The sequence below is a fragment of the Poeciliopsis prolifica genome, unplaced genomic scaffold, assembly GCF_027474105.1.
Source record: "Poeciliopsis prolifica strain line A6 unplaced genomic scaffold, Auburn_PproV2 SCAFFOLD083, whole genome shotgun sequence".
NCBI lineage: Eukaryota > Metazoa > Chordata > Actinopteri > Cyprinodontiformes > Poeciliidae > Poeciliopsis > Poeciliopsis prolifica.
Genome location: NW_026562458.1, coordinates 484,250 through 499,083, shown reverse-complemented (window position 1 = coordinate 499,083; position 14,834 = coordinate 484,250). Strand labels below are relative to the sequence as shown.

The following is a 14,834-nucleotide window of genomic DNA, read 5'->3' as shown; positions in this document are numbered from 1 at the left end:
ACAGCAGGTCAAAGGTCAACAGAGAAACTGCTGGTCAGATTTAAATCTGTATGTTAATTACTTTCATCCCTTAACACTAATACAATTAGTTTATAGTTTTAATGCAATTATGGCATCAAAATACATAAAAAACAAGAATCTATTAAAAATATAAACAAATAATCTGAAAACTGAAACAAAGGAACAACTCAACTGTATCCTTAATATCACAACACGACTGCTGCTGAACCACACAGAAAGGTACCGTCTCCTAGCAACCTCTCAGCCAATAGAATCCAAGTGTTACATTGGATTTTATAACATTGGATTATAGACGTTATAGACGAGTTAGAAGGAACTCATTGTGTGTCTGATGAATCTGTCTAGATAGAGATTCTGTCTATTCTAACAATATAGGAACAATCTAGATAGATGTTAGAAAACCCATAAAACTGATAAAATCAACATCTATTCTTTTGATAGAATCCTGGACTCTTTAAAGTTTAATTAATCTCTGAAATCTAAACCAACTCATTGCAAATATTCTGTTCCAAGATGGATCAAAAATGATTCGGCAGGAAGAGAGTTTGCAAAGATTTGATTCAAGGAGAGAAAAGTTTTGATCATAAGAAAAAAGGTTTGAGAAAAAACTGTGAATATTTGACAGAGAGCAGAGTTTTAAGTTCAAGCATTAATGTTTTTAGAGGAAAGACACGACTTCCTGCTTTTAACTGATAATTATGGCAGAAATATTCCTCCATAGCTGGAACAGATGTCCCTGAGTCATAACATTCAGACTGGATGAACCAGTCGCTTTTGCTTTTATTTCCTTGTTTCTTCTTTCTCCTCAGCTGTCATGTCTGGTGAACAGCCAGTAGGTGGCGCTAGAGTCAGGAGGAGCACCTGGAGAAAGGCTGTTCCTCCCTGATCTGTTTCCAAGCAGTCAGAGTGTAGAAGTTGAGAGCTGGAGAAGTTTCCTCCTGTTGCTGCAGCAGCAGAGATGTTCTGCTTCCTGGACTAAATCAGGTTGGAAAGAGGAGAGATCTTTACTGAGCTGCTGGGATAAAAGCTGCTGAAACATTTCAACTCTTTCTGGAAACTAATGAGACACAAAAACAATGGATGTTTTTACCATCCAGACCTTTGGAACCAGTTCAGCTCAATAATTCAGTTGTATCTGTGGAAGATGAACAGATTTGATGTGAAATGATGAAATTCTTCATTTCTATCTGATGTTCCAGCAGATCTGTAGAAAATGGAGCTGCAGCTCTCAGACATTTCATGTTTTCTATCAATGAATCCACTGATTATCTCCACTCCTCTGGAAGAAGCTTAGCATCTTTTTCATAATCCTGCAGATGCTTCTTTGTTTTTTGCCGACTTGTGTTCTGTCTAAGGCCCCATATTACTTTGGACCGGCCCTGCATGAACAGCCGCTGTGATGCTCATCTCTAGAATCTACCTGGAATCCCCCCCATGTCAGTCCACTGATGCTTTGGGGACTTTTTGATTCATTTAATTGTGGCATGTTTGGCTTTATGCTGCAGTTCTAATTATTGCCCCAGTATTTTCTCTGATGCTCTAAATGCTCTGCGCCGAATCTTCCTTTAACACTTGAGGTTCTGCAGTAACTTTTATTTATAGCCAAACTTGCAGCCCAGATCCGTCAGCAGAAGCTTTCACCTCTATTAAACATTTGATCATTAAGTTTTCTCCAAACTTTATTTTAGTCTTGCTGTGTTTTCCCACCTTTAGACCTGATTCAATTTGGGACCAAAATTCTAACATTTGTTATATTTTCAGTCCTTTAAAACAAGACATCTGGAAAGTTTTCATATTGATTTACTTTTTCCACATTTTGCTATTTTACAGCCTTATGTCAAATAAAGCCCAGGCGTAAATTCAAGCTGGGAGACAAAACACAGCTGATCCCCATCACCCACGACACGCCGCAGCCAACCAGGATCGACGCCTCGCTAAGCCGGTCCCTTTAAGGAGCCTAGTCACCGGGTGTCTGCCTGCTCGTCAGCCGTGCTTCATCCCGCCTCCTCCCCATCTCCACCTTCAGCCTGACGAACATCCTCCAGGCCCACTCTTCGTTCCTCCTCCAAGGCTCCGCTCCATCACCAGGATTCGGACCGGGGGCAAAGACTAGTGAACTTCGCCAGACTCATCATCTACCCTCGGCGATCCTCAGCTTACTAGTCTTCTGCCGGGTTCGAGCGCCAAAGAATTTGTTAATTAAAATCTTCTAACTGCTTCTTTTCTCTGTGTGAGTCGATACAGATTGAAATTGTAATTGTACAATATTCTACACACAAATACCACAATATGAAAAAAGTAAATATTCTAAGACTAAAGTCATAATTCAGTGGAGAAAAAAATTATAAGTCTGAGAAAGAATTTCTGAGATTATTTTAAATCTTGAGAATTCAGAGAAAAAAGGTCAGAAATTAGTAAAGAGTCATAGAAAAAAATTCTGAAATTAAATTCAGAAAAGTTGTGGTATTTAAGTTAGAATTCTAAATTTCAAATTATAAAATTTTCAGCTTTTTAAACTAAAAAAATCTGATTAATCAAACAGAAAAAGAAAAGTTCTATAAATTTTAAAAAGATTTTTCAGAGCTCAGAAATATAATTTTTTCCAGAAATTTTCAAGATTAATCTCAAAATGTTTTGTCTCAACATTTTGGAGTTCAAAAATTTCCACATTTTTCTTAGAACATTTCTCGCTAAATATTGTCTTGCAAATTTTCGAGCTCAGAAATTTTCGATTTTTTTTCTAGAAATTATCTGAGCTTTCTCTGGCTGTTGTTAGACTTTTTAAACCCAGAAATGTCTGTTTCTTTCTAGACAATTCTGAATAATTCTCAAAATTTCTTTCTATTTTTTTTTTTTTTTGCAGAAATGTACTCTTTTTATTCCTTTATATTCATCTTAGGCTGACCAAAGACTTTTGCACAAACCAGTTTAATCTTAAATCTTTTTATTTACAGAACAGTACATGTTTTCAGGAACAACAACATAAAGAGGTTCGAGTCCTGCCTGAAAAGTGGCAGACACCAGCACCGATGAGCCCATTATCGGACAGCCGTCCCCCGGCTCACAGCGCACCCAGCTCCCGCTGCAGCCGCTCCTTCTCCCGCTGGAGCTCCGCGATGCTCTGGCGGTTCTGCTGGAGCCGGTCCTCCAGCCACTGCAGCAGCGGCCCGCTGACGGCGGACATCTGGCTGCACAGGTTCTTGGTGAACACCGAGCCGTTGTGGATCTTGGTGACCGGGTCCAGGTGGGACAGCCCGTGGATCCGGCGGTACGTGTCCTGCTCCTCCTGGCACAGGATCCGCGGCAGCTCCACGGCGGACTCCAGGCACGCCTTCCCGATGGCCTCGCGCGGCACCACGTGTACGGGGATTTCCACTCGCTCGTACTCGGAGCCCTTCTGCGCCTGCGCGGACTGGAAGCAGGTGTAGAGGACGCGGCCGGTTCTGGTGTTCTTGTCCTCGATGAAGCAGGAGAAGATGAGCCCCACGAAGCACTGGTCCAGCATCTGGTACATGGCCTGCGTCCGCACGTCGACGTGGGACGGCCACACGGTGATGTGCGGGTGGGAGTGGTACCAGCCACCACCCGCATCGGCCTGCCGGTGGAGTCCGCCAGCCGCTCCGCCTCCGTGGAGGCGGCGGACAGCTGCTCCGGGGAGATCTCCACCCGGTCCTTCCGCTTGTCGGAGCGGCGGAGGATGATGACCGAGTGGATGTGGACGATGCGGGACGCCTCCACCTCCCCGATGCATAACCCCATCACCTCCTCCTTCTCGGTGCTCAGCGCGTGGTTCATGCAGACCAGGAAGGCGTCGGACTCCAGGTGAACCGCGCTGACGGCCATTTTCGACACAAAACTCGAGTTTCTGTCGCCAAGAAGAGAGGAAAACAAAGTAACGCCAAGACGCGCTCACTTCCGGGTTCCTCTACTTCGTTTCAGCTCGCTGTGCTTCAGCGCCCCCCGGTGGCCCAGAATGGCTCTGCAGTGACGTCATCAAAGTTTAAATATTGTCTCCAATTTACAAAAAATAATAATTATTCTATTTTAAATGTGTCATTACTTTAATAAAACTGAAAATAAATACAGAATTTTTTTATATCATCGAGCATTCCTCATTCACGAAATATATAAATAATATACATAGAATGAAAAAGAAACTAAATTGAACTTTTTATGTTCAGTTTTTATGTTACAGAACATGGAAAAGCCCATACATATATTAATAACATACCTAAAATAGAGACATATAAAACCAAAATAAAAGTTTTTTTTATATAATTAAACATTTAACATATTTCAGATATTAATTGAATTCATAAATTACATACCTAAAGTTAGTGAGAGAAAAAACAAACGAGGGGGAAAAAAATTAATAAAGTCATTGATTTGTTTCATGATGTGCTTCATTACAAGAACATGAAATATTTTAATAAATCCTGAAATACTTCTGACTAGTTTTAAATTGAAATCAAAGCATTTAGAGTCACATATACTGAACATATATCTACTATTTATGTATTTACAGTTTTAATAAATTAATAACACATTTAACTTAACTTATTTTATAAGTTATTAATTGTAATTTGTCACTATAGATACGACTCACATCTACATATTATCAACTACAAACATATTTATTTTTAACTTTCATGATTTAATTAACCAGATCATTAAATAACTTAAAATGAAATTTAAAAAGTGTGGCATGCATTTAGCCCCTTAATTCAGTGGTTTATAGGCGACCACCTCCTAAATGTTTTTGAAAATGTTAATTTTCAGAAACAATAAAATAAATGAGAGTTTTCATGTTTTCGTGTTGCTGCTTGTTTCTTGACCTCTGGTCCCGACAAGGTGACCGATGAAAGCAGTCGGCGTCCGGCGACATAATCAGGGTGAGAGGGTCTGACTGTGGCTCAGATAAACACCGCTAGGCTGGGCTATGCTGGGACTGTTAAGACCTCTGAAGCTGCCGTTCCGCTCAGCAATGCGAGGGTGATAATCCTTCCTCTGACCCATGAGCAAAACAGAGAAAATCTGAAGAAACTTTACTTTTAACGCCGGGCGGCATGTTTTTATGTTTGTTCCATCATCATGTAACATGTTTCCAACCTAATGAAACAAGGTGAAGTTTTCAGAAGGTGGTGTTTGAGTTTGGAGGAGAAACCAGTGAATCCAACAGCTGGAAGTTTTGTTTCTTCATTTGTTTTAGTCTGCAGAGGTTCAGCTTCAGCATAATGTTTAAAAAGTTAAAGTTCAGGAGGATGACATTACAAATACATCACAATTTTTAAAAAGGTGAAAAAAAGCATAAAAATTCAGGCAGTGGCGCCTCCTAGAGGGGGAGATGAGGGGCCCTGGGCCCCCAAGCAGCTCATACAAAGGCTCACCTGCTTCAATCAAGACACAAATATAAAACTCAGTAAATACATAAAGACATAAAAATTATATATATTTCCTTATGTATTATTATTATTATTTATTTTTCTGTTCTGCCACTAAAATTTCATTATTTCTTTACTATAAACTTACAAACAAACAAGCTACAACAATGAGAAGTTTAAAAATGGACCAATTATTTTATTTACTTTATTTATTTTCTATTCTGTCACTTAAATTTCAACTTATTTTTTGTTGGTCAAAAGCTTATAAACAAACTTTCTGCGTCGATTCAAAGTTTAAAAATCACCTAATATTTATTTATTTTTAATATTCCTGATGTGATCAACACTATGAATGTTTTCTGGAGTTTTGGGCCAGAGTGGGACCCAAAACGTGATTTCAAGACTATATTTTCTGTATTTAACAGCTTTTAGTGTAATTGATCAGATCAATAACAGAAGCACAGCATTGATTAGGCATAACTGTGGGAAGGAGACATAAAACCCACTGAATAAAACTCAGCAGTTAAAATCCCAGCAGATGTTTTACTGAAATCCAGCCAAAAGCACGACTTTAAAGAAAAGAGTCAGATAAAGTCAATAAGAAGGAAGAGAGAGGAAGAGGAGGAGGAGTTACAGGAGATGAAGAGCTCTGCAGAAAGAAACCAAAGCTGCCAGAAATCGGTCAGCTCGTCCTCACTGGATTTGTGGATCTTTGTCGGTTCTCCCGCAGCCTTCCTGTTTCCAGGCGATGAGCGCGGCTCGGATCCATGACAAGCAGAAGCTGCGATGGTTCTGGGAGGAGAGGATCGTCCAGCACAGCCGGCAGATGGACCAGGAGGAGAACCGCATGCGGAGCAGCGCCCTGACACGGTCAGAGGACGTTAACGCTGCGAGTCAAAGGTTTTATCCAGGACGAGTCTGACTGATGCCAACAACAGGTCTTAGTTAAAAATGACGTCCTGCTAAAAGAAGGCAAAGCCAATCAAACATTTTACAACTAAACCAACAATACAAGGAGCCATCAGAAACTTAAACAGCAGCTTCCATCAGATTTAAAGGTTTTATTCTTCCTTGAACAAGTCAGACAAAATCACTGCTTAATAATTCTCAGATAATGAGATTTTCTGCTCCTGTTTAGGGCATCTGTCTCTTTAAATCCAAATTAGCTGCTGCCAGCCACGCCCACCAAATTCAAGCTTATACGTCTTTGAAAAGCAGAAGTGTAGCCTCCTGCACAACCAACAAGAATCAAGCAAGTGGCTTATGGATGGAACATCAACAACAAAACAGTTGAGTTTTCCAGCAGCCATTGTACAAACATGCTGGAGCTCCGCTTGGGTTGCTAGGTAACGGGGATGGGCTTGGATGGCGTTGCTAGGTAACGGGGATGGGTTGGATGGCGTTGCTAGGTAACGGGGATGGGTTGGATGGCGTTGCTAGGTAACAGGGATGGGTTGGATGGCGTTGCTAGGTAACGGGGATGGGTTGGATGGCGTTGCTAGGTAACGGGGATGGGTTGGATGGCGTTGCTAGGCGTTATTACACTAAGCAGTTTTTTTTGTACTGTTTCAGGAGTGAAATAATGGATTTACTGTGTTAGCATCTTGGCACTAGCATGCTAGTTACCTTGCTAGCTTAGCAGCTAACTGGTTGTTCATAGCAGCGGCCATCACTTTTCTATACAAACATGTTTAAATAAAAACCTGAAATAAAAAAGTCATTTAAAATAACAAGCTTCGTTTATTGTCATTAAGTTATTATGGGATGGATTTGAGATTTCTCTCTCTGTTTCTGAACTTTGCTTTAGTTTCATGGACGATCTGCTCGCCCTGGTGTCAGACAGGAAGGGAACTAAAAATAACCTTTATTAGCCAGGGATCCAGAGACGGACGGGTTCATTAAATGCCTCGGCCGTGTTGGCAGCTTGTTTGTCTGTCATCGCGTTGTTGCCTGAGAATGTTGATTAGAGGCGGCGCGGCCGCAGGTTTGAATCCCGGAGATCAGCAAGACAATCACTTAATTAATCCCTCAGTCAACACGGCTTTCCTCTTTCCACAACAAGAGACGTCCTGCTGCAACGACCCGGGGTCAACTCTGCAGGACAGAGCGAGAAAAACACAAAAGCAGCAAATTTTCCACTACATATTGTTATAAAAACACTTTAAAAATTACATTTATTAGCCAAATCACTAAGCAACACAATTAGCAAGCTAGTGGAAATACCTGCTTCCTTTTGAATATGTTTTATTTTCCATCCATATGATCCAGTAAATGGACGGATTCCTGCTTTTGCAGAACAATAACTGTCTGTCTGACCTTCCTGACCTTCCTGACCTTCCTGACCTCCAGGTTGTCTTTCTCTCCTCTTCAGGCTCAGGGAGCAGTGGCTGCTGCGCCTCAACCTGAGGAACCAGCACCAGCAGCACTTCTTCGAGGAGAGGAGACAGAGACTGCAGAAAGCGTCTCAGTTTCTCCAAAGGATCAATTAACCAACAGATCAACTGATTCCATGGAAACGTCTGAATCTTTGACAGCAGAAAGAGAAAAGATCAAATAAAAAGTACTGACATCAAAACTTCTGTCATTTTCCAGTCTTTTCATTTGCTCCTACATGTAAAACTCAAATCCACTTTATGAGATATTTAAACTGAATCAGCTATTTTAAAGTTTCTCGAACAATAACTTTATTCATGCAGCACATTTCCAAAGTTATCCAGCAAAACGAAACGTTCAGAATGATCAATTATTATCTAGTGACATGAATCTTAATGTTAAAACTTATAATGAAGTCAGAATGTTATTAAAGCTGAATTTAATTTTATGTGATGAAAAACTGCATTCATCCTAAACAAAGTCCTGATGTTATGAGCAGTGACTGACATCATGAGGAGGTTTTGCTCAGGAAGAAATGCATGATGGGAAGCAAACTGTCAGACTGGGTGTGTGCAGCTGAATGGAGACCAGAGGACTGGACTAGTTCCTGGAGTTTTTTATCTTCCTGCTTCTTCTCTGGAGAGAAATGAATCCTTGTTCCAATCAGTGGAATCCAAGTAAACAATGTTTTACTTGCTGTGACAAAAAGCAGCCAATGAAATTCAACCTTAAATAATTGTAAATGTGGTACAAACTTCTCTTTACAATAAAGTTGAACTGGAAACCAGTGAAGTGGAAAGAATTGCTGTTTTCTGACGCTGCGACGCATCATTCTTCAGAAAACTATGAATAAAATCTTAACTAGGTTTATTGGCAGATATTTACTCTGGTCCTGTATAGTCGGTCTAGTCAAAGTACTGCATAGAGAAAAATGGCCGATTACAAGAGTATTCAACATGAGCTTTTCAGGGATTGTCCTGTAGATGTCAGCAGAGAGCTGATGAGATCAAATCTCATCTTTAGATATTTTTACAGAAGCTTTGGGGAAATTTGACCAGGTTGTTTATTTTATGGAGAATTTTCTTTAAATCTTTTATTATTTTTATCTAAATTAAAATGTCATCTTTTTGTATCTTTACCCCTGTGTTACATGTACTTTTGTAAATGCTTAATAACTTTACTTTTGCATATGTTTCCTTATTTCTGACAATTTTTAAAACTGCAAAGCTTTTCAAACACAATAGATGAAAAAAAACTAAGTAATTAAAGGGTTAAAATGATTCATGATGAATTCAGTTTAATTTACAGCAATTTGTTGAGAAACTGTTTGTTTTATATTTTCTGTGTTTTCACATGCATCCCTTTTCTTTGGCAGAAACAGTCAGATGTTTTCTGAGCAGTTTTTCTGTCTTCCTGCAGGAGGAGACGCAGGAAGTCGTTTTAAATTCCTCCTCATTCACGTCTCCATTCATCTGTTTTAAATCCACTTTCTTCAATCCGCTGCAGCTTCTTCTCTCCTCTGCTGCAGTTTGAGTCTCTGGTGCAAAAACACGGCTGGACGTCTGACCTGCTGACAAACTGAAGCTAAAATCACGTTAACAGCTTTTCATCGACTTCTTCCACTCAGACGGTGAAGCGTTTTTAATTAACTTGTTATTTGGAGTCGGCTGGGTGACAATGGGGAGATTACACTCTGATTACTCTGGGATTAAGAGTAGAAAACCTTCCTGATCATCTCCTCATCCCGACATTAGTTCCTGGTATGGGTGATTTTTGTTGAGGTTAAAGTCAATCAAGAATAAAGTTGAATTTTTGGATTTTATTTTGGTGGAAATAAGAGATTAAAGTTAGTTTCATTAACCCCAAAGAACTAATTATAAATTACATTCAGGCTAACCTGCTGCTGCACCAACAAGGTACTTAGCAGGTGCTAATGCTAAAGTGCTAACTTCAATTAAAATTTTATCTGCCCTTGAAACTCTGCAAAGCTGGAGCACCAGTTTAATTTTGATGTTCAGGGTTCGGGTTCATATCTTCTCTATTGTTTGCTTTACTTTATGTTTCAAATTTTGATTCAGGAAAAAAAACTGTTTTCGCCCACTTCAAAATAAGAGCATAAATATAAACATTAAGCGATTCTTAGCAGTAAGTCAAACCTTTAACACAGATGTTGAACTTAATTCAGCTGAGAGTGAATAAATCGCCGCAGAATTTATTTAGGGAAGCAAAGTTCACTAAACAAAAACGTTAGCTTAGCTTTTAGCCAAATGCTGCAGCTTTATGTGCTTGAATACCAAAATATTGATACAAAATAAACAAAAAATTAAATGGGAACATTTAGGTTTTCACAAGACATATTTTATTTAAATTAAATAGACGCTCTGAATCACATCGTTTTCTTATTTTAGTGAAATGAAGCTGCAGATGAAAGTAAAAGTGACTAAAACGAAACAACAGATGAGACCTTCACTGACTAATGACTGGATGCTCCGGATTTTATTTACAGCCTCAAGTTAACAGATTAAAATCACATACATGCCACACTTTACTGCAATTTTTTATTATTCTCCACCATGAACCAAAACACATTGAATTTTATGGCTAATTAATTGAAATAAACCTGCAAAGGTTGTTTTTATTTTTATTCTTTTTAACCATTGGGAGTTTCAGAAAACCAGGCAACGGACTGCAGAGCAGCTCCTGTTTGTTTTAGATAAGAAAGCAGCAGATAATCAAATCCAAGCTCATCAATAAACTGCAGATAAGAGGCAGGAGAGAACGGCTCCCCTCTGGAAATACCTGCAGATAACAGAGAGGCTGGAAACTGCAGAACCGCCGAAAACAAAACCCTGAGCATCAGCAGCATCAATAAAGCTTTAATTAAACAAACCAGGTGAAAGACAAAACCTCACATCGGATCAGTTTGGAACGAGAATCAGGAAGATTTTCTTTCACAAAGAAAAAATAAAATGACTTTGAAACATTTTTTATAAAAATCATATATACAGCTTCCTTCATTTCATTTATACTGAAGAGTATTAGACCCACCGAACAAAACTTTGATCCGTTTTGAGAACTTTGACTTTAATGTCACATGAATGTCAAGAAAAGAAGCCAGAAGTCAACATGAAAATTCTGAGCCACAATTTTGGGGAAAAAAAATTAAGAAAAAAAAAAACATTTTTGGATTTTAATTCTCAGAATTCTGAGAACAAAAGTCACAATTTTGCAAAATTAACTTAAAAGTTCCAGAAATTTTAAAGATTTGTTAAAAATTCTCAGAATTCATAATTCTGAGTGGGGGAAAAAGCCAGAATTTGAGGAAAATGTTAAAATTTTGAGAAAAAAAAATCCAAAAAGTGATTTTAAGAAAAAAGTAAAATCTGAAAAAAAAGTTACAATTATGAGGTAAAAACATCTAATTTCTGAGATTTTTTTTATAGTGGCACTAATCTTCTTCCATACATTTAGATCTTTCAGACAAACAGGCTTTACTTTGGAAGAACTCTTAAATAAATACTGCAGCATCATCAGTTTTATTATCCACGTCGGTTTGGAGCCGATTAGAGAATAAAGTCCGGTGGCGTCAGAAGACCAGGAGCACAGGAAGTAGCAGCAGCAGAGACAGGAAACAGCTGGGAGGAGTCAACCTGACCGCCGCCGAGTGATACCAACGAACCTCTTCATCCGAGTCATCTAGGAGAAAATGAAACCATCATTAAATTCACGTCTTCAGAGCCATTTAATGTATTTTAGGCTGTTATCTTGTTCTTTCACTTTCTCTAAACTTAGCTTCCCTTATCTCATCTTTCAGCTGCTCTTAAAGAGACACGATTATCTCCAGGCAGGACAAGGAAAACTGTCACTCTCTGCACTCTGCAGCTCGTTTATTTTTGGAAAAACGACACAAGTGAATGACTCTGTGTTGACTTCAGATAAAGTACGACCGTTTGCCTTGTCTCTTCTTTAGCTCCAAGATGAAGATTTAACCCTCAGGATGAAACTCAGAGCAACACATGAATTATCACATGAATTATCACATGAATTATCACATGAATTAGGATGGAGAAAGTTTTACATTATCTGCTGGATGTTTGATACAAACTTTAGTTAAGATATTTCTTTCCAAAAATGTTCTAAACCTTTATTTAATCATAACAAATATTCGTGACTTTTCCTTATTTTGAACATGAATGAATAAATGAATGAATTTTTAGGAGAAAAATACAAAAGTAGATTATTTCAGCATGTGTAAGAAGTTGCATCTTTAGACAGTATTTCTAACAAGCTTTAAAATCATAATAACTTTTGGCATCATTTGATTCTCATACAATGCTAATGTTAGCAGTAGCATGTTTGGTGGGGCCAGAGCAGTTTGGGTCGGTTCTGGTTCAGTTCTGCTGACAAATAAAACAATTTAAGAGGAAATTCAACATTTAAACTTTTGACATTTTGCTTTAAAGAACAAAGTTTTGGGACGTCAAACAAAGATCAAACTTGTGTTTCTTTTCTTTTCTGGTTTCAACAAACATCCCAAACTCAACGTCAGAGTTTCTGCTCTAAGGTTTGGTTGTTCAGGAGTTTAGCAGGAAACTGTTTGGGGGGAAAAGGCTTGAACTGTAAATGAGAAGGTGGAGCAAATTCATTCAGCCGCATTTACACTCAGAAGGATTTTTTTTGTTTTGGGAGAAACGTGTGACCTGTGGGTGTTGATTGCTCTTCCACACCTTTGAGATCACAAAACCTTTCAGGGATTAACTGAACCACATGAAGAATTAAAACTAGAATAAAACTCTTGTCTCAAAAAGACTCCCAGATTTAACATTTTATATTGAATAAGGACAGATTCTAGCTGCTAAACGTTCTCACCGCAGTCCTGGTGGAAAACGTGAGGGAAGCAATGCAAGACGCCGTAGAAACAGCGGCAGTAGGAACAGCCTTTCTGGACCCACTCACCATGAGGAACAACGCCACATCGTCTGCAAACAGACAAACCCAAAAACTGGAAAAACTGGCAAAAGAGCCACAGCGAGAAACTGTGGATCAGAACTAAGTGAATGGAAATGTTAATGTTGCTGAAAACACAGGAAACCACCGGGCGGTTTACCTGAGTCGGGTGTCGTACTCGCAACTCCTCCCGGTGAAGAATGGAGGGCAGGCGCAGAAGCTGCCCAGGATGCAGGTTCCTCCGTTTTTGCAGCAGCTGCGGCTCTGATCAGCGCCTTAAAAACATTTCAATCATTTCAAACATCAACCTGATCCTCCGTTTCCATCGGCCTCAGAAACAACATTTTCCTTCAAGATGTCAGACTTTCTTCTTTGGTCTATATAATTTTGTTTTTTCCGTTCAGAACCAGAGTTTCACATATTGGACAGGTAAATATTAGTGATAGATAAAAAATGTTAATTAAAAATGAGCAAAAGCTAGAAAAAGGTTTTACTCCACCTCTAGCTTATATTTTGGAAAACAGAAAACAATGATCTGAATCTGAATTTTTACAGATTCCACATCTGATCTTTTGTGTTTAACAAACTGTTATCGTCTCATTTTCCTCGTTTTGTTAACAGATTTGAGTTTTTTTGGGTTTGAACATGAAGAGGAATCCTCCTCAGATCGATTCTGCAGGTTTTCAGTTTGGATCTGCTGTCCAGCTGCTGCAGCTCCTCTCTGTGAAATAAACCAGAGTCTGCAGCTGCATTCCAGCAGCACTCCTCCGCTCCACACCAGTAAACACCAGAGTCTCAGCAAACATCTGAAAATAACAGGAAAACACTAAAACTCAATCCAGACCCTCAAGAAACCTTTGACTCGAATTCCTGCTGCAGAAACGTTGATTCAGTTACACGTGTTCACCGTTTGAGTTCGATTTATTCACTCCTGTGTGTGTGTGTGTGTGTGTGTGTGTGTGTGTGTGTGTGTGTGTGTGTGTCTGTGTGTGTGTGTAAGCGTACTGCTGGTGAGGCCGATGAAGGGCATCACGGCGCTGGCGTCTCGGTGTTTACGGTCTCCGCTGTTTGGAGAATTCACCTGGGTAAACTGGGACAGAAACTCCTGGGAGGACTGGGAGGACTGGGAGGACTGGGCCACCAGAGGAGGAGGAGGAGATGAGGAAGATGGTGCAGCAGTAGTAGAGGAGGAGGAGTGGAGGATTCCCTCAGAGCCTGAAAGAAATAAAAAGTCAGGTTTGAGTAAATAATTGTGCGTCCAATTTGAAATTCAGAATAAATAAATGAAAACATTTAATAATCAGCAGGAAAATCTGATTTAATGGTCAAAATGTTTCTGATTCAGGGACAAATCAGTGACTTCACTCTGAAATGTGAACTGACAGCCACATTTTCCCACATTTTCTCACTTTCCTGATGACTGTTTCAGAACAAAGTCCCACTTTTACATCTGACTGATGTGCAAATGAGGAGAAACCAGCAGCTACTGGAGCCAAACTGGCTCCAAACCAGTTAAACCACAGCCTGACCAAAGAGGAGAAACAGCTGAATTTACATTGTTTAACAGTAAGAAACAATTTAAAGGTTTTTCTCTGATCAGCAAATTACATGGAGGAAAAACTTCATGATGCGTTCAAGTACATCTAGAAAATGTACGACTACATGCACAGCTTTAGGATAAAACTTATGTTTTAAAGATAAACTTTAACTGATTATTACAGAAGAAGATTAGGGTCACTGGAAAAAACAAATCTAACTTTAATCTCAGATTTGTTTATTCTATGTGAACATTTGTGAAAATCCAAATAAATAACCGAATATTCTTATCTGTGTTGATAAAACATGAAAATAATCATGAAACTTTTTCTTTCTGTTACTGGATTTGTAAAGTGGGATTTTATTTCTAACTTCATCCAAACTGAAATTTATTTGTTAAGTTTGAGTTTTAAGATCAGATTTGTCTGATGTGAAAAAAAATCTAATTCTGAGGAAAAAGGTCAAAATTTAGAGACTAAAATCATTCCTTCATGTTTTACTGTCCCTCATCCCCTTTTGCTCGGACTATTCTGAACGTTGAGGAAAATTTAAGATTAATTTACAGTTTTCCGAGGT

The 14,834-nt window shown here is 39.0% G+C and overlaps 3 protein-coding genes across 3 annotated transcripts; 1 reads left to right on the top strand and 2 right to left on the bottom strand.

Annotated features, from left to right (window-relative positions):
- Positions 1–2,948: 2,948 nt before the first annotated feature.
- LOC129353014 (lys-63-specific deubiquitinase BRCC36-like) lies at positions 2,949–3,941 on the bottom strand. The gene is given in 2 exon segments (XM_055022228.1): positions 2,949–3,603; positions 3,606–3,941. Coding segments are annotated over 2 exon segments (780 nt in total). The 5' UTR covers positions 3,865–3,941; the 3' UTR covers positions 2,949–3,082.
- Positions 3,746–7,981, top strand: LOC129353015 (protein FAM240C-like). The gene is made up of 3 exons (XM_055022229.1): positions 3,746–3,843; positions 6,133–6,272; positions 7,774–7,981. The coding sequence occupies exons 2-3, from the start codon at positions 6,151–6,153 to the stop codon at positions 7,889–7,891; spliced, it is 240 nt and encodes a 79-aa protein (XP_054878204.1). The 5' UTR covers positions 3,746–3,843; positions 6,133–6,150; the 3' UTR covers positions 7,892–7,981.
- Positions 7,982–11,102: 3,121 nt separating this feature from the next.
- LOC129353063 (cryptic protein-like) lies at positions 11,103–14,123 on the bottom strand. Its single transcript, XM_055022267.1, has 5 exons — positions 14,106–14,123; positions 13,728–13,845; positions 12,883–12,997; positions 12,645–12,754; positions 11,103–11,471 (listed from the first exon to the last, which is right to left on the bottom strand). Exons 1-5 carry the CDS (start codon positions 14,121–14,123, stop codon positions 11,362–11,364), a joined length of 471 nt encoding a protein of 156 aa, XP_054878242.1. The 3' UTR covers positions 11,103–11,361.
- Positions 14,124–14,834: the final 711 nt, after the last annotated feature.